Source organism: Dendrobates tinctorius, unplaced genomic scaffold, assembly GCF_039654945.1.
Source record: "Dendrobates tinctorius isolate UK_male_01 unplaced genomic scaffold, ASM3965494v1 ptg000240l, whole genome shotgun sequence".
Taxonomy (NCBI): domain Eukaryota; kingdom Metazoa; phylum Chordata; class Amphibia; order Anura; family Dendrobatidae; genus Dendrobates; species Dendrobates tinctorius.
In genome coordinates this window covers 4,597,556-4,616,285 of record NW_027361907.1, presented here as the reverse complement: position 1 = coordinate 4,616,285, position 18,730 = coordinate 4,597,556, and the positions used below count along the sequence as shown (strand labels likewise).

The 18,730-nt window shown below is 45.1% G+C and overlaps 1 protein-coding gene across 3 annotated transcripts in view; it reads left to right on the top strand.

Annotated features, from left to right (window-relative positions):
• ANKRD10 (ankyrin repeat domain 10) overlaps positions 1-18,730 on the top strand; it is a 68,082-nt gene that overhangs the window by 17,848 nt on the left and 31,504 nt on the right. For all 3 annotated transcript variants that reach the window (XM_073556839.1, XM_073556841.1, XM_073556840.1), the window contains exon 3: positions 8,089-8,180. In XM_073556839.1, coding sequence (XP_073412940.1) covers positions 8,089-8,180 — 92 coding nt within the window. The remainder of the gene's footprint in view (positions 1-8,088; positions 8,181-18,730) is intronic.

The window sequence follows — 18,730 nt, the reverse complement described above, 5'->3', positions numbered from 1 at the left end:
TTTCCTAATAACAAGGATTTCGACACTTCCTTAGCCAATCACTGGCAACACCCTGAGAAACGTTTTTTCAGGCCGCAAGTACTTAGATGTACTTTATCCCTTCGATGTGGATCTAGTCACGAAATGGACCAAAGCTCCCGAGGTAGATCCACCAGTCTCTCGTATTTCCTCTAAGACGGTTCTTTCCCTTCCGGACGGAGCTTCTCTTAAGGACCCATCAGACAGGCAAATAGAGTCGTTGGCTAAGTCAATCTTTGAGGCATCCGGCGCATCCCTCTGTCCTATCTTCGCATCCGCTTGGGTGGCGAAAGTCATTTCGGCTTGGGCAAAATTTCTGCGCAGGGGCATTTCAGCAGCAGCTCCTCTGGACGAGCTGGCAGATTTAGCAGACCAAATTAATCATGCAGGCAAGTACCTTTTGGCCGCCTCCTTGGACGCGGCAGGGTGCGTAGCTAGAGCTAACAGCAACATTGTGGCCGTACGCCGCATCCTTTGGTTGAAGTCTTGGAATGCGGATACCACCTCAAAGAAGTCGCTCACCAACCTGGCATTTCACGGTACTAGGCTCTTTGGCGCCAAGCTGGATCAGATAATCTCGGATGCCACTGGTGGAAAGAGCACTTCCCTTCCCCAGTCCCACCCTAAGAGGTTCTTTAACAGGAAGGTTTCTCAGTCCTTTCGCCCCTTCTCTCACGCAGAAGGTTCATCCCAGCAGGACCGGAACACTGCTTTCAGGGACCGGAGAAAGCCATCTTATAAGCCGGCCCCTCGCTGGAGATCCAGCGGTCAGCCTTCCAGGTCCTCAGGCTCTCGATCCGGAAGGTTTTCATCTAAGTGACGGGTCACCCCCACCTGGAAAGCTTTCCAGGGTGGGAGGCAGACTTTCCTTTTTCAGGGGCGCGTGGCTATCCGTTGTCGACGACGCTTGGGTCAGGGAAATCATCACATCCGGATACAAAATCGAGTTTTCTTCCCTCCCAAACAGTCGTTTTTGTCTGTCTCGATCCCCAAGACAGCGATCACAGGTTCCAGGGTTTCTTCAGGCCGTCTCCTCTCTCCTTTCCGCCGGGGTCATCGTTCCCGTTCCTACAAACGAACGGTTTTTAGGGTTCTACTCGAATCTCTTCATAGTCCCGAAAAAGGACGGTTCTCTTCGTCAAATTTTGGACCTCAAGCTGCTCAATCGCCACGTGAAGATCCGCCACTTCAAGATGGAGTCTCTGCGTTCGGTAATAGCCTCGATGGAGCCCGGAGAGTTTCTCTGCTCGGTGGACATACAGGATGCCTACCTCCACATCCCCATTTCTCTGCGGCATCAGAGATACCTCCGCTTTGCGATTCAGAGCAATCTATCAGTTTGCGGCCCTTCCCTTCGGCCTAGCCTCCGCCCCTCGTGTCTTTACGAAGGTGATGGCAACAGTCATGGCCATCCTTCGATCCAGAGGGATTTTTATCATCCCTTACCTGGATGATCTCCTGATCAAGGGCTCGTCCCGCCAAGACTGTCTTCAGTCTTCACATAACCTTGGATGCCCTCAGACGCCTCGGATGGATAGTCAACAAGGACAAGTCCACTCTGCGCCCTACCCAGCGTCTGACCTTTTTGGGCATGGAGTTCGATACGAATCTAGCCCGAGTGTTTCTACCGAGGGACAAGTTTTCTACCCTTCGCAAGGGGATCCAGTCCCTTCAACGCTCGAGGATCATGTCCCTTCGGTCCTGCATGAGAGTCCTGGGGAAGATGATAGCCTCTATGGAAGCAGTGCCCTTTGCACAATTCCACTCTCGCCCTCTCCAACTGTTCCTCCTGTCAGTCTGGGACAAGACCTCGTTTTCTCTGGATCGCCCCATTCTTCCGCTCAGAGTCAGACAATCGCTGACTTGGTGGACGTTGCCGGCGTCAGTTCTCCGCGGAAGATCCTTTCTCCCGCCTCGGTGGCAGGTCATCACCACCGATGCCAGTCTCCTAGGATGGGGGGCGGTCTGCTATCAGAGAACGGCCCAAGGGCGTTGGAACGCCCTGGAGACTCTTCTGCCCATCAACCTTCTGGAGATCAGGGCAATCTTCCTCGCTCTCCTTCGATGGCAGCATTTTCTCGTAGGCAAACCGGTCCGCATTCAGTCAGACAACGCCACGGCCGTGGCGTTCATAAACCACCAGGGCGGTACTCGCAGCAGGCAGGTGATGTCAGAAGTGGCAAGGATACTCCGTTGGGCAGAGCGTCACGTGCCGGCGATTTCCGCCATTCACTTTCCAGGGGTGGAAAACTGGGCAGCCGACTTCTTGAGTCGCCAAGGTCTAGCGTCAGGCGAATGGTCCCTTCATCCCACAGTCTTCAGTCAGATATGCCAGCGTTGGGGCACCCCGGACGTCGATCTCATGGCATCTCGGATGAACAACAAGGTTCCTCACTTTGTAGCCAGGTCCAGGGATCCTTTAGCCGTCGGTTACGACGCCCTTGTAATTCTGTGGTCCCAGTTCCAACTACCTTACCTGTTTCCTCCGCTTGCCCTGATCCCAAGAGTGGTCAAAAAGATAGTCAGAGGGCATCCCAGTCATCTTAGTGGCTCCAGACTGGCCGAGACGCCCTTGGTACGCGGAGTTGGTGAACATGCTCGCGGACGTCCCCTGGAGGCTTCCAGACTGTCCAGATCTTCTCTCGCAAGGCCCCCTTTACCACCAGAGTTCTCAGTCTCTGAGTTTAACGGCATGGCTGTTGAGGCCGCGATTCTGAGGGAATCAGGGTTTTCCGACCGGGTCATTCAGACCTTGATTAAGGCTCGGAAGCCGGCTTCCTCCCGCATTTACCATAGGTACTGGAAGGCCTTTTTTCGTTGGTGTGACGAGAACGATGTTTTTCCACTATCATTCTCCATTCCTCCCATTCTTGGTTTCCTCCAATCCGGTTTGGATGCGGGCCTATCCCTCAGTACCCTCAAAGGCCAGGTGTCTGCCCTAGCAATCCTCTTCCAGAAGGATCTAGCTTCCTTACCGCAAGTGAAGACTTTTCTCCAAGGAGTCGCCCATGTGGCTCCTCCTCATCGTTCTCCGATAGATCCATGGGATCTCAATCTTGTTCTTGGCGCTCTCCAGAAGGCGCCGTTCGAGCCAATCCAGGATATCCCTCTGTCTTTTCTTTCATGGAAGGTGGCTTTTCTAATCGCCATTACATCCATCAGGAGAGTTTCTGAGCTGGCGGCCTTATCCTGTCGTTCTCCGTACCTTATCCTCCACCAAGATAAGGTTGTTCTCAGGCCAGTTCCTTCTTTCCTTCCGAAAGTGGTATCTCCCTTTCACATTAACGAAGATATCGTCCTTCCATCGTTTTGTCCTGCGCCTGCTCATCCTCTGGAAAAGTTGCTCCACAAACTGGATGTAGTGAGAGCTTGCGTGTTTACCTTGCCAGGACCGCTTCCTTTCGCCAATCTGATTCCTTGTTTGTCATTTCTGAGGGTCGCTGGAAAGGTCTTCCGGCTTCCAAATCCTCAATTGCTCGTTGGATTCGGTCTACCATCCTGGCGGCCTACTGTCTTCAGGAGAAACGGCCCCCTCCGGGAGTGAAAGCCCACTCCACCCGGGCTGTAGGGGCTTCTTGGGCTGTGCGGCACCAGGCTTCGGCCTTACAACTCTGCAGGGCCGCGACCTGGTCGTCTTTGCACACCTTTGCAAGGTTCTACAGGGTTCATACCCAGGCCTCGTCTGATGCAGCTCTTGGTAGGAAGGTTCTGCAGGCGTCGGTGGCGCATCGACCGACCTAAGCCCTTCCTTATTTCGTTCCTTTATTGTTGTTCCCACCCTCGGGACTGCTTTGGAACGTCCCATGGTTATCTGTGTCCCCCAATAAGGCGATAAAGAAAGAGGGGTTTTGGGTTCTTACCGTAAAATCTCTTTCTTGGAGCCTTCATTGGGGGACACAGCACCCTCCCTGTTTAAGTAGTACTGTGTTGGGTCTGAGAGTCCCTTGTTGAGTTGGTACATATGTTTATGGTTTTTGGTTGCTTCTCCTACTGCTTTTTTCACCAACTGAGGTGCTTGGTGCCTGTCGGTGGGTGTATACTGCCGGGGAGGAGCTAAGCTTCTTGTTTTGCATAGTGTCAGCCTCCTAGCAGCAGCAGCATACACCCATGGTTATCTGTGTCCCCCAATGAAGGCTCCAAGAAAGAAATTTTACGGTAAGAACCCAAAATCCCTCTTTTGCTCTCATTTGAGCGCTTGAGGAAGATGAGTTCCAATGCTCCTTTAATTTTGTGTTGCTGTGGTTTTGTTCATGTGGGGCAGTGCGGTCTGGAGTCATGGGGACTCAGTCTTGCAGCATGGGCACTGAGAGGCGTGTTGTTGGGACGGTGGTTAGTACACGACGCCTCTCCTTCAATGCAATAAAACTTAAGACTCACCGAGAGGTTCGCTGTGACATGGCAGTGGACTTGATACAGTCTGATCAGATCAATGTATGATTTTGGAGGTTCTGTCCATTCTCCTTCTTTCAGCATATTGCGTGACCTGTAAGATTATATTTATCAAAGGCATCCAGACCCTTCTTGAATTTTTGTAGTGAATGAACCATTACATCATGTGGCAGAAGGTTCCATAGTCTCGCTGCTCTTCCAGTAAAAAATCTGCTTCTGTGATTCCATTAAAGGGGTTTTCCCATGAACAGAAGTTCATTTTAATCAATAGATCTTGGAATAATATTTTCCACATTTGGATGGGTTTAAAAAAAAAAAAAAAAAATGTTCCTGTGCTGAGATCTTATAAATGTCCCCCTGCTTTGTACTGTGTAATGGCTGTGTCTGACCGTACAGTGACATGGTCTGATCATACCACATCTCCTGGTCAGGGGGGTGAGCAAAAGAGAGTATACAGGTAGGACATCAGAGGATCACAACTGATAATTTTTGTGGCATAAAACATTTCCCTGCCTGTTTTTAGCAATGTTTTACTTCAAGGAAAAGATCATTTGCGATCTACTGCTGTAATGTCTGTTAAAAAAAAAAACTTTTTTCATTCCACACCCTACCCAGGGGACGTGGTATGATCAGACCATGTTCCTGTACGGTTAGACACAGCCATTACACAGTATATAGCGGGGGCACATCTAGAAGATTATCTCAGCACCCAAACTTTTTTTTTTTTAAACTGCAGTTTTTGATATTTATTCCAAGATTTATTTATTTAAAATGAGCTTTTGTTTGTGGGTAAACCCTTTTCCGACATCGGGTGTACTAGTACGCCGATGTCAGACACAATCTCTTTGTTGTGGGCTCCGGTGGGGTGGTGAGTCCACATCTTTCTCAGCACATGTCGGCAGTTTTGGGTTGTCGTAGCGGTGCTGATCAGACAAGTGCAGCTTCTAGTCTCCCATGGAGATTATTAAAGCTTACCAAAAATGAAAAAAAAAAAAAAGTTTTTAAAAATATAAGTTCGTAATCACCCCCCTTTTTGCTTATTCAAAATATAACAATAAAAAAACAAACATCCATATATTTGGTATTGCCACATTCAGAATCCCCCGATCTATCCATATTAAAAAAAAATTAACCCAATTGCTGAATGGCGAAACAGGAGTCAAAAAGCTAGAATTATGTTTGTTTGTTTTTTGGTCGCCGAAAAAATTGCATTAAAATGCAATTAAGGGGGAATCAAAAGATCGTATCTGTACCAAAATTGTTTAATTAAAAACGTCAGCTAGGCGTGCAAAAAATATGCCCTTCCCTAACATGAGATCACGAAAAATGGAGACGCTACGGGTATCGGAAATGGCACAATTTTTTTTTTTTTTTTTCTTTTTTAACAAACTTTGGAATTTATTTTGCCACTTATAAAAAGAACCTAGACGTGTTTGGTGTCTGTGAACTCATAATGACTTGGAGAATCATAATGGCAGAGCAGTTTTAGCATTTAGTGAACATAGTAAAAAAAGCAAAACAAAAAACATTGTGGAACTGTACTTTTGGGATTTTTTTTCCTGTTTTCCAGTACACGATATGTTAAAACCAGTGATGTCATTCAAAAGTACAACTTGTCCTGCAAACAACAAGCCCTCACATGACCACTTTGACTGAAAAATAAAAAGTTATGGCTCTGGAAAGAAGGGGAGCAAAAAAACGAAGCTGCAAAAATGAAAATACCTCTGCTCATAAAGGGGTTAAGCCTTTATTTTTCCAAACAGAATAACACCAAGTTAATAGCATCTGTTGCATTTCTGAAGATAAACAGGGTGAAACTGATTCAGTGGCCAATTCCGCATCCATGCTCTAAATGAGGTCCTTCTGGAAGAATGGAAAAAGAATAGCGTTGCAATAACATCAACTTGTTCATTTCATGCTGTCCTTTAAAAACCATGGAGGTCATACAGACTACTAGCTGTAGTAGTTTTTGATGTTGGTTGTATTCATTTTTGCATCTACTAATTTGAATAAAACTCAAGATTTTGTCATGAAAGTTATATTAGTTTATTAAAATTACTTTTCAAAGTGGGTGTACTCATTTTTGCTGACCACTATATCTTTACTGGGAGAGACCAGTCATCATAGGACAGTGGCGGCGACCTGCCTCTTGCACTAGTCATCCTAATCCCATTGTTGCTAGTGGCCATTTAAAGTGTTTTTTTTCTGAAGCACTGCAGAATTTGCAGTCTTCTTCCACATCTAGCACTGCTCCAGTCCTCTCCTGCAGAGTATGACAGAAGCTCTTTTGCTGTCTCACACTAAAGACAGTTATTCCCTCACATGAGCATGTAACTTGGATGATTTCTATCCAATGTTTTATCGGATAGCGCTCAAAGCCAATGTTCTATGGGGCAGTGCAAATGTGCAAACCTTTTTATACCTGCGTTTTTGCTACAGATTTGACTGACTCAGTTGAAGTCAATGGGTAAAAAAGCTAAAAATCCGCACAGAGTTGAAATGCATCAGAAAAAAACGCACTGCAAAAATACTAAAGGAAAATTACTGATCATGTGCACAGCACTTCAGGGTTATCATTGAATTAGCTGGCATAAGGATTCCATAGAGTTTTTGGCCCAGTTCCGCACGGAATAAAATGCCGCAAAAACAGTGTGCATATAGCCTTAATGATACCTGAATAACTTGCATTCAAAGCTGTAAGAGGGAATAATGACTTTATGACCATTCGAAGAGCTGATTATTCTGTGCAGAGTTAAGGGCCTGTCACACTAAGCGATATCGCTAGCAATATTGCTGTAACGTCACTGGTTTTTGTGACGTAGCAGCGATATTGCTAGCGATATCGCTATGTGTGATACTTACATCCGACCAGCTCCCCGGTGGTTATCTCTGATCGCGTGAGAACGTCCTGGACCATTTCTCATTGTCAGCTTCCTGCTGTGGCGACGAGCGACGCGGGCGGATGGATGTCAGGATCGCCTCGTCTGACAGGTAAGTAGCGACCCCCGACCGCTGCTATGTCGCTGGTGAGATCTGCCTGTATGGCAGCTCACTAGCGACCACTTAGCGATGCACCAGTGATCCTGACCGCGTCATATCGCTGGTCGGGATTGCTGGTGCATCGCTAAGTGTGACAGCACCTTCAGAATATTAAGGATATGTGCACACGTTGCGAAGTTACCCTGCAAATTTTTCCACCCAGATTTGGTTAAATCCGCAGGTCAAATGACCTTCGTTTTTTATCTGCGGACTTTGTGCGGATTTCCCCTGTGTTTTGACACCTGCAGATTCCTATAAATGAGCAGGTCTCAAAATGCTGCAGTTCCGCACAAAGATTTGACATGCTGCGGATTTAAATCCGCAGCATGTGCACAGCATTTTTGGTTTTAGGTTGACTTTAATGATACTGTACAATACAGCAGAATCTGCTGCGGATCTGCAGCAGAATCCTCAAAGTGTGCACATACCCTACACTATCTGCACATTTTTTGTTTGTATCAAATGTATGTGTTTAACTGCTGATAAAGTAAGAATTGCTTTGGTATAGTTTTAGACTTGCGTAGTGTTTTACATGAGCCTCCAGAGTGCCAGGTATTTTAGCTTTGCATTTGTTGTAAAATATTGTTTTTATAACTTAATTTATATACTTTTCTCACTTTTTTCTTTTTGTTTTCTTTTTAGGACTATGTGGGTGAGACCCCTGTCCATAAAGCAGCAAGGGCTGGTAGTATGGACTGCCTTAAGGCCCTTGTATCAAATGGCGCACAAATAGAGTATGTGCCTCTTTTGTTTCTATTTCTTATGTTGCATATTTTATGAACACTCAAGTACTACACATACATTCTCTATCTATAACAAATGAGTAGACTCATTTGTGGGTCGCAATTTGTACTTTTATGACCTATTGTTTCCATACATTACAGAAAACATGGCGCATGTTGTTTTATATGATCTCACACATGACATTTATAAACAAATTCCATAATTATCTTGGATACGTTATTGTGCTGCTGTTTTGTACTTTGTTTAACCGTTTTTGTCTTGAAGGTTTATAGGTTTCCTTCTAAAGTTCTTCCACCAACAGAAGTATTTTCTCATGCAAACCCCAACAACGACCGGTATATGACTTTAGTCATGTGGCTGAGCAGGTTTTTCTTTCTTCTTTTCATCCTTATGCTGCAAATTGTTTAAAAATCAACATTTCTTTGTGTTTTTGCTTTATATCAATATGATTGCTAGATGAACTATTGGTGCCATGTAGTAACAGCTTTCCATCTTAATTGATTGGAAAGTGTCTTTATAAGCAAAAGGAAACCTACAAGTGTTCAATTTTGTGTATTTGCCCACATTTACAAAAAAAAATAAAATATTTAGAAAATTCCATCAATTTTAAGGATGCACCACATCTACCACCATGGATCACACTGATACTTTGCCTATATCTTGTTTGAAATTAGGTACATGATCAAATTGGCTTACTTAACAGTACTTTTCACCCTAAGACCCTGGTGCACAGTCTGAAAGGGTTATTCTCAAGTTGTCACTTGAGTGGCTCCCAGCCCTGCAGTTTTCTTAGTTTCTGGTGGGGCGGGCACTTCTACTTGAGTGACAGTTCTGGTGAGTAGCAGAACTGTAGTACTTTAAAACTCGGCACACATTTTCCTGTAACATATTCAGCTGTCGTTTGTTCTACATTCACTGAATTTTCAATAATGAGCGGAGAGGGAGGGACGTTAACAGGTATTTGCTGTACAGCAATTAATGGTCTGAGGAGAGCTCACTGGTTTGTAAGGCGTTAACCCCTTTACTGGAATGTAATCGCTTGACCAGAGCCTAAAAACTAGTGGCTGAGCTTAATGGAAACCATGTAAGATAAAAGCTCTCATTGCAGGAAAATGACAGCAGATGGAAAACGCAAGTCAATAGCAAACTTGCTGTAATAACATGGGAATACCCCTTTAATATATGTGCCATATTTCTCAAATCTGTCTTGTTTTAGACACTTCACACCAGCCATTGCATAGGGAAGTGCAAACAAGCTTCAAATGTTATACAGGTATGCAAAAGTTCTTTCTCTGGTGTATAACCGACAAGAGACTGCTTCATAAACATGTATAAAATTCTTTGGGCTTATAAATTCTGTTGGCTACTTGATCTCCAGTTTACTTTAAAGAAACACTCCCTTTAGTTTTATTGGTTAATCACATGTGAATATAGTGTTTGTGTTAATGCACTCACCGATCACTATCTCTGGTGCCTGGCTTCGGTCCTCTAATTCATCACAATATGGCTATTCTGACCCTGGATCACAGTGTGCAATATTAGAACTGGGAGACTATGGAACCTTATTCTGACACTCCATATGCTTACACTGTAAAAACCACTTTCAGCTCGAATAGAGTGCAATGTAAGCTGGCAAGTCAGAATATAAGTCACATGACTCGGAGTACCGGAACAGTGCTGGAAATGGGGGAACGCTGCTATCAGTGAGTACTAACAATCACACAGGGTTTAGCAAATTAAAAAAGTGAGAGTTTATTTACTTTTATCTAGGTCAATTTACCATTTACAAGCTCTTAGAGAAGCAATCCAGTAAAGTTATTAAATCTACCAGCCTAAATACCGTATTTTTGGGATTTTGGATTATAAAACTCTCCGGATTATAAGAGGCACCCCAAATTTTGAGGAGGGAAAATTTTTTTTTTAATAAAATGATGGTGCTTCTTATCCATGCATCTTATTGCTTACTGGGGGTGGTGACTGCGGTGAAGCATGGTCACTGCTGGAGAAGGCAGGAGTGGGTTGATAGTGGGTTGATGCTGGGATGAGAGGATATCCAATGTGCAGGGTGCCCAGCAGTACGGGTTGCTCTTCTGACATTTTATGAAAAGCCAGAGCCCCCCGCATTTCCGTGGTTTGCTGGACTCCGGGAAAATGGCCGCCTCGCTGAAATCTAATCTCCCGAGATCTTGATGCCGAGATCTCCACCTGCGCATGCGATGCCCCCTGGCGGACATTTTTCCGGAGTCCACCGTACAGGAAACAACGGAACTGCGGGGGGCTCTGGCCTTTTTACAAAATGTCAGCAGAGCCCCGCAGCACCGCCCCGGGTACGCCCTCATCCCACCCTTCAGCAACGTTACCGGTAAAGGTATATACGCATTATAAGAAGCACCCCTCGTTTTCCCCAAAAAAATTTTTTGGGAAAAAGTGCGTCTTAAAATTCATAAAATACGGTAAATATGGAGCCACCTAGTGAAGATAAATGTCCTTTGTTATACACTATATAGAACTATGTGCTGCTGGATGACATTACACTCTGACACCGTCCCCACCCCCAGTGAACTCTATGGTGATCACTCAAGAGCAGCCAATACAGGAGAGCATCCCTGCTTATCCGAGCCTTTGCAGTAGCTTAAGGCTGTGTGCCCACGTTGCGTTTTTTTTAAGCGTTTCTGCTGCGGAAACCGCTTAAGAAAAGCATCCCATGGAAAACCGCACATGTTGTGCTAATGGTGCATTTTTTTCCGCTGCGGAAATGCTTAGCAGAAAAAAAGCAGCATGTTCATTAATTTTGCGGAAATGCATGTGTTTCCACATACATTCCATTGTATTGCAAAAACGCATGCGAAAACGCTTAACAAAAGCGTCAAAAACGCTTACAAAAGCGCTTCATAAAACGCATGCGTTTTCCCGGGAAGAGGGATTGTGTTTCCGCTCAGGAATATTCTGCATAAAAAAATGCTACGTGGGCACATAACCTAAGCGTTTCCGCAGCGTTTATGCCGGATCAGACGCTGCAGAAACGCTTAAAAGAAGCTTCCAATTAAATTTAATGCATTTTTGGCTTCTTGTGCCAATGCTTGCGTTTTTTAAACACTTAGAAAACGTGCTTAGAAAACTTTTAGCAGCTAAAAACGCAGCATGCTCATTATTTTCCGCTTAGCTGAGCAGTTTAGCCATTTCCAATGTTCCCAGAAATCGCGCGGGGAAAAACGCATCAAAAACGCGCTGTTTTTGTGCAAAAATCGCGCAAAAAACGCACGGTAATAAAACGTGCGGTTTCTGGGAAGGAGTCCGGTTTTCTAAGCATTTATAAACGCTAACGTGGGCACATAGCCTAACAGTATAGCTGGGAAGACTACTGAAGAGAATGCCTATCCTCAGCGGTACAGATTTTAAAAACACAAGCGGAAGCAAATAAAAATCAAAGTAATATAAATTTGGACATGAACAACCTTTCAGGACCTTTGACATGAAAATGATAAATGGGGTAACTCCATTCAAGCTGTATGGGCACCTTCAGTTTGTTTTTATTTTTTACTATAGCTGTGAGATATAGACTTTTTTTTTATGGGATGTCCACGCTGTTCACTTCACCGATACGTGAGCAGCACCGATTGTTACGTTGTCATATTCCTGTGGAACACATGTCCACATGTGTATCTGTTGATGCAATTTCATCAACTCTGCTCACCTCGCCATGCGGAAACAATTTAGACAATCCCTTTTAAGGAAAACTTACTATGTAATAGAATAAATAATCAGTGTGGTTCTCTGATAGTCTCAAGTGTAGCATATTAGATGGTTCCTCGTGGTTCTGTGGTGCATCACATGTGACCTCTCTCAGCAGCTGTGAAGTCTTGTGGGGCTGCTTATTGGATACTGTAGGTCCTTCGTATAGCTTTTTACGGCCATTACTGACTCCCTACTTTAAACATGTTAGTTCAAATATTTGATCATCTTCTAGAAATTCAGGTTGTCTATTAAATGTATATATGTATACAGGAACAATATAGAGCACATCTTGGACCATATAGAGCGTAGGTTTAGCATGAAATGTTGTCTGTAAATTATTGATGGCAGATTCTACACGTGTCTTGCACTTAGTTCAGTAGTATTGGTATACAGTATGTAGTGCCCACTTTGTAATACCTACCCTGCTCATCTTTGCTGCAGAGGTGCCTGTGACAGACTACAGTGACTTGAAAAAGGATTCATGCCTGTGAACTTTTCCACATTTTTCCTTGTTACACCCACAAACTTAAATGTATTTTATTGGGATTGCATGTGATATACCAACACAAAGTAGCAAGTATTTGTAAAGTGTGAAGAAATTTTGGAAACATTTTAAAAACCTTACATTTAAATCCAGAAATGTTTAAAAAGTGATGCAAGTTTTGGCATTTTAGCTGTTTATAATAACTATCTTGAATATGTTTTGGTAATCCATATGAGCGTAAAGTGTAGACTCTCAGCTTTAATTTGATGGTATTCACACCCTAATTGAAGTAGGGGTTTAAGAATTTCAGCTCTTTAATATGTAGCTGCCTCTTTTTAAAGGGACCAAAAGAAATTGTTACATTTTCTTAAAAGCTTTTTAATGTGCTGCATAGGCTATTCCCTCATTAATACTTCATCAATTAAGCAGGTACAAGTCTGGTGCCGATTTTAGGTGTGGCAATTGCATTTGGAAGCTTACTGTGAATCCACAATGTGCGGTGAAAGGGGCTTTCAATGAAAGGGAAGCAGACCATCATTAGGCTAAAAAAGAAATTCATCAGAGATAGGAGAAATCTTAGAAATGGCCACATTTACAGTTTGGTACATTCTGCAGAAAACAAAAGGGCACACTGGTGACCTTTGGAAACTCCGTGTCCATGGAAGACAACAGTGCTAAATGATCGCAGAATCCTTTCCATGGTGTAGAAAAACTAATTCAAAAGATTCACCCAAGTGAACAACACTTTTGGGGAAGTGTTTCAGTATCTAAATCTACCATAAAAATTGGACTTCATGAGAGCAAATGGAGGGTTCAGCGCAAGATGCAAACCATTAATGGGCCTTAAAAATTGGTAGGCTAGATTAGTCTTTATGAGAAACATCTAAAGAAGCCAGCTCAGTTCTGGAAAAGCATTATTTGGACAGATGAAACTAAGATCAACTTGTACTAGAATGATGGGAAGAGGAAAGTATAAAGAAGGCGTATGTGTGCTAGTGTTCATTTGTGACTAAAGACAGAAGAAGCCGGATTAATTCTCAAGTGTACAAGGCTATACTTCCTGCTCAGACTCAACCAAATGCTGCAAGGTTAATTAGACGGTGTTTCACAGTACAAATGGACAATAACCCAAAAACATACTGCGAAAGCTACCCAGGAGTTTTTAAAGCAGAGAAGTGCAATATTCTACACTAGATCTCAACGCCATACTGCATGCATTTTATATGTTTAGACAAAACTGAAGCCAGAAAGACCCACACACAAGCAAGTTAACTGCAGTAAAGACATGGAAAAGCATCACAAAGGAAGAAACCCAGCGTGTGGTGTTGTCCATGGCTTCCAGACTGCAGGCAGTTATTAAAATTGCAACTCTAAGGGTATGTGCACACGTTGCAGATTCGTCTGCGGATTTTTGCGGCGGAATCTACAAAATCCGCAGGTCAAAATTCCTGCATTTTTACCTGCGGATTTCTAGAAGATTTAGTGCGGATTTGTCCTGCGTTTTTACACCTGCGCGGATTCCTATAATGTAATGGGTGTAAAAACACGGTGGAATATGCACATAGAATTGACATGCTGTGGAAAATAAACCGCTGCATTTCCGCACGGATTTTTCTGCAGCATGTTCACAGCGGTTTTTGTTTTCCATAGGATAACATGTACTGTACATTCCATGGAAAACTGCTGCAGATTCGCAGGGACTAATCCGCAACGTGTGCACATACCCTAATGCTGATGTCCTTGCATTTTTCCCCTTTCCCGTCCATGAAGGAACATAGGCAATAGTTGGGAGGCATCTGAGTATGAAAGGCACCCCATTAGGGAGGTGCCTGTGCAACACCTATAGTTTCCTAGTAGTTGGTAGTGTATGTCACTGTCCTAATATCCTGAAGTTGGTACCGAAACCTCTGGTCCTTGTGAGGCAAGTGACTGAATCTCCCCTGGTTAGTGTGTGGCCAGTGTCTGAATCTTCCTGAGTTCTTGAGTTCTATATATTTATCCTAGTACTCCCGAATTGTCCAGACTGTTATAGTAGTCTCTGAATCTGGCCCTGTCTGTGCCTCCATGTCAGTATCCGTTCTGCCCAAGGAGTAGTCTGAATGGAGCCCAAGTCCAGTCCGTCTCAGCTTACCTGGCCCCTGCGGTCAGCAGCCACAGTAACGGGGACTGCATAAGAGTGGTACCTGGCAGCTACCTGCAGCTCCACCAACAGGAGCGCCTGTAAAAAAAACAGCAGCTTGGCTACACCCCTCCTAGGTAAGCCTGGACCATTGGCACAGAGGGTCCACAAACCACACGTGCCATCTGCATTTGTGACAAGTATTAAACATGAGCATTTTATTTAAGCTTATTTTGTCAAATTACTTTTGAGCCCCTGAAGGCTTTGTAGAAAAATGGTTTAAATTCCTAAACGTTTCACAGGATTTTTTTGTTCAAACCCTTTAAACCTGGAAGTCTACACTTCAATTGTATCATTTCCTTAATAAAAAAGAAAGTGGCTTTCAGAGCCCAAATCGCAAAGATTCAGTCACTGTCCAAAATTAGTATATCAAAAAGTTAATTTATTTCAGTTCTTCAATGCACTACATCAAAATGGCGCTGGAGGTGGCGCATGCGCAGTAGCATAATCTGCAATTGATTGTCAATTTACGCATACACGCGCACACCGAGGAAGTCCTCACAGCAAACTATTTCTCAACCCTGGAATAATGTAATCAACCCCACTGTGCCACCAGTGTATTAAAATATAAAATTAATATTAACCTGGATGCCTGTATAGTGAGATAGTAATAGGGTGAGACAGTGTAGGTATGTATCCTATAAATATCCCTATGTATTAGATGCTAATACACAGGAGCAGCCCACGGCGCCATTTTGATGATGATTTTTTCCTTTCCCCATGACAGCACCGCAGACATGACATGGTATCCGCCCCCAGGAAACCGGAAACCTGTAGCAGAGACCTAAGAAGGGGCGACACCTCTCTTCCTCAGTTTGGTTTCCTGTTTCCCGCAGGCGGATGCCGGGGGCAGAGTCCGTACCTCCGGAGGGATCCCCCTCTGATGTCGTCCGGTCAAGAGGCCGAGGTCCGCGGGGAGAGGATGGCAGCGTGGCGCGCGCCTGTCAGCCCAGCTCGGTGGGCGCTGTGAGCGGTGTCGTCCTCCTCGTGAGACTCCCTGGCGGCCGCTCCAGTGGGAGGCTGGTCCGGGGGGAGGCGTGGCCACCACGACGCTGGCGCCGACTACTTCCGGGGTCGCACCGGAAGTAACGTCACACGCCGGGGGAGCGGTGTACTGGGCACTTCCGGGCGGGAGCGGTCCCAGAAGTGCGCACCGCTCCTCCATAAAAAGGGAGGCAAGGCAGGTGCCACTGGTCCCTGAGAGGCTGCACACAGGCTCCAGAGTTGTAGAGCCAGATCAGCGGAGCGCAGATGGATCCTGAAGGCGAGATGCATGCGCAGGAGGAAGAGCTACCGGGGTACCCAGAGGGCCGGGTGAGTGCCTTTGTAAGGCAGCACAATATATTAACAACAGCCCTATGTATGTCTTCTGTAGGGAAAGGCCACATCAAAGCAAAAGAACAAGGAATGTGCACTATGCAAAAAGGCCCTAGCTAAATCTTATGAGAAGCGACTTTGTCGCTCGTGCATTAAAAAAACAGTGGCCGAAGAGTCACCATCCCTGCTCCAGAGCATTAAAACTATGATCTGGGATCAAGTAAAGTCGACGGTAAAAGATGAATTAAAGGAGCAGACTACACTTGGCTCCGATATAACTCCTGCTTCACCCCCACCTCCTCCTCCCTCCCACAGAAATAACTACAGACAGAGTCTGAGGAAGATCAAGGGGAGATGGGGCCCTCGGACCTGGACTCCTCGTCCATATTTCCTATCTGAGGACATTGGGAAATTACTAAAGCTTGTAAGGTCCACAATGGGACTTGAAACACCAAAAGAGCCAAAGTCAATTCAAGATGCTATGTTTAGCAATCTTGAGGGGAAAAAATGAAGGGTTTTTCCCTTCCATGATAACCTGTTAAATTTGATCAAGAGGGAATGGAAGAAACCCAAAAAATGTCCATACTGCAGGCGCTCAAACGTAAATACCCGTTTGAGGAGGTATGCGATAAATGGGAAAAAGCTCCCAGACTAGATGCCGCCATTTCTAGTACATCCAGGGGAATAGTATTGCCATTTGAGGACATGGGCGCCTTAAAAGATCCCCTTGACAAGAAAGACGCTTTTCTAAAATCTGCTTGGGAAGCATCGGCTTGGTCATTTAAGCTGGGGGTAACCGCCACTTGTACAACGCATGCTATGGTCAAGTGGTTAGACAAATTAAGAATAAATGCCCAAGGGAGACACTGCTGGAGGCAATACCTTCCCTACAGAAGGCAGCGGGATTCCTGTCTGACGCCGCTGCAGATTCCGTCCGAGGTGCCGCCTGTGCATGCGCCCTTTCAAATTCAGGCCGCAGAGCACTTTGGTTAAAGAACTGGTCGGCAGACTTCCAGTCAAAGGTTAAACTCTGCGCAGTCCCGTGTGAGGGTCAATACCTATTTGGGAAAGCATTGGACAAAATTTTAGAAAAAGCGTCAGATAAGAAAAAGCGGTTTCCACCCCCCCCCCCCTTCCCTAGGCGTCGGTGGACTGAAGCTCGCTCGTCCTTTCGTGGAGCAGGGAACAGAGGGAGCCGAGGGTGACCAGACGATAGAACCACGCGGGGCAGACCCTGGAGGGTAAAAGAGAAAGGATTCCTCTTTAGTAAAACCACCCCGAGACCCGATGCTAAGCAATGACGCCAGGGCGGTTGGGGGAAGGCTTCGGTTCTTTGTCCATCAAAGGGTAGCATTGCCCGCCTCAAAGTGGATAACCGACCTGTTAGCCGAGGGCCTATGACTAAGTTTTCTAAGTCATCCACCTTAAAGAGTAAAAGTGACCCGGGTAGCCAAAAAGAATCAGGCCACGCTAGAAAAGGAGATTCAACTCCTCATGCAAAAGGAGGTACTAATAAAAGTACAGTGTCATCAAGTAGGGAAAGGATTTTACAGCACTCTGTTACTCACGCCAAAACCAGATGGGTCACTAAGAACAATATTCAATCTCAAAACCCTGAATCAATACATCAGAACAGAGAAATTCAAAATGGAGACCTTGGGGTCAGCAGTGAAGCTACTCGACTCAGGTTTCTACATGGCAGTAATAGATCTTACCGACGCCTATTACCATGTCCCAATATGGGGGGAAAACCAACAATATCTAGGATTGGTAGTAGAGATTGCTCAAGTCCCCACTCATCTACAGTACCAGTACCTACCCTTCGGGGTATCAGTGGCCCCTCGTATATTTACAAAAAAATCATCGGGGAAGTAGCGTCGTTTATAAGAAGAGAAAAAATCCTGTTGGTACCCTATCTAGACGATTTCCTCGTCATAGCAAACGACAAGCAAAATTGCGAAAATGCAGTTACAAAGGTCCTGGAAATATTAACCAGGTTAGGCTGGATGATCAATCTAAAAAAAATCCAAATTAACTCCAGTGCAGTCACAAGAATTCCTTGGAATTCAATTGGACTCATTAAAACAGCAGTGCATTCTTCCAGAAAGGAAAGTTGGGGCTATCCAACAAAAAATGCAATGGATACAATCCGGGCGAGCCATATCAGTAAGAGAGGCAATGTCGCTCCTGGGCACGTTAACAGCAACAATCCCAGCGGTCCGGTGGGCACAAGCCCATACGAGAGAACTACAGTGGCAGATCCTATCCAAACAGGAGAAGGGCCCTTCCAATTTAAATCGGGAGATCATTCTCTCACCTCAAGTGCAGGAGTCATTAAAATGGTGGCTGAGCACCGAAAACTTAAACAGATCAGTGCCCTGGACTACTCAAAACTCGGTGGTACTGACCACGGACGCAAGTCCGAGTGGTTGGGGGGCACACATAGAGAAACGAACCCTACAGGGCCAGTGGGAACCCGGAATGAGGGATGCATCCTCAAATCTAAAAGAACTGGCGGCTGTGAGGCGAGCCCTTCCCCTAGTAAAGCGAGAAGTGCAAGGGAGACAAGTCACCATATTATCAGACAACAACACGGTCATAGCATATATAAACATACAAGGGGGTACAAGGTCGGCAACCCTTATGGCAGAGGCCAGCGAATTATTCGCATGGGCGGAAAACAATCTTCTGTCCTTATCGGGTACTCATTTAAAGGGGGCAGACAATTATCTTACTGATTATTTAAGCCGTCATGTACTACACCAGGGAGAATGGTCCCGAAGTCAAAAAATATTTGGGGAAATCTGCGCTGCCTGGGGCACACC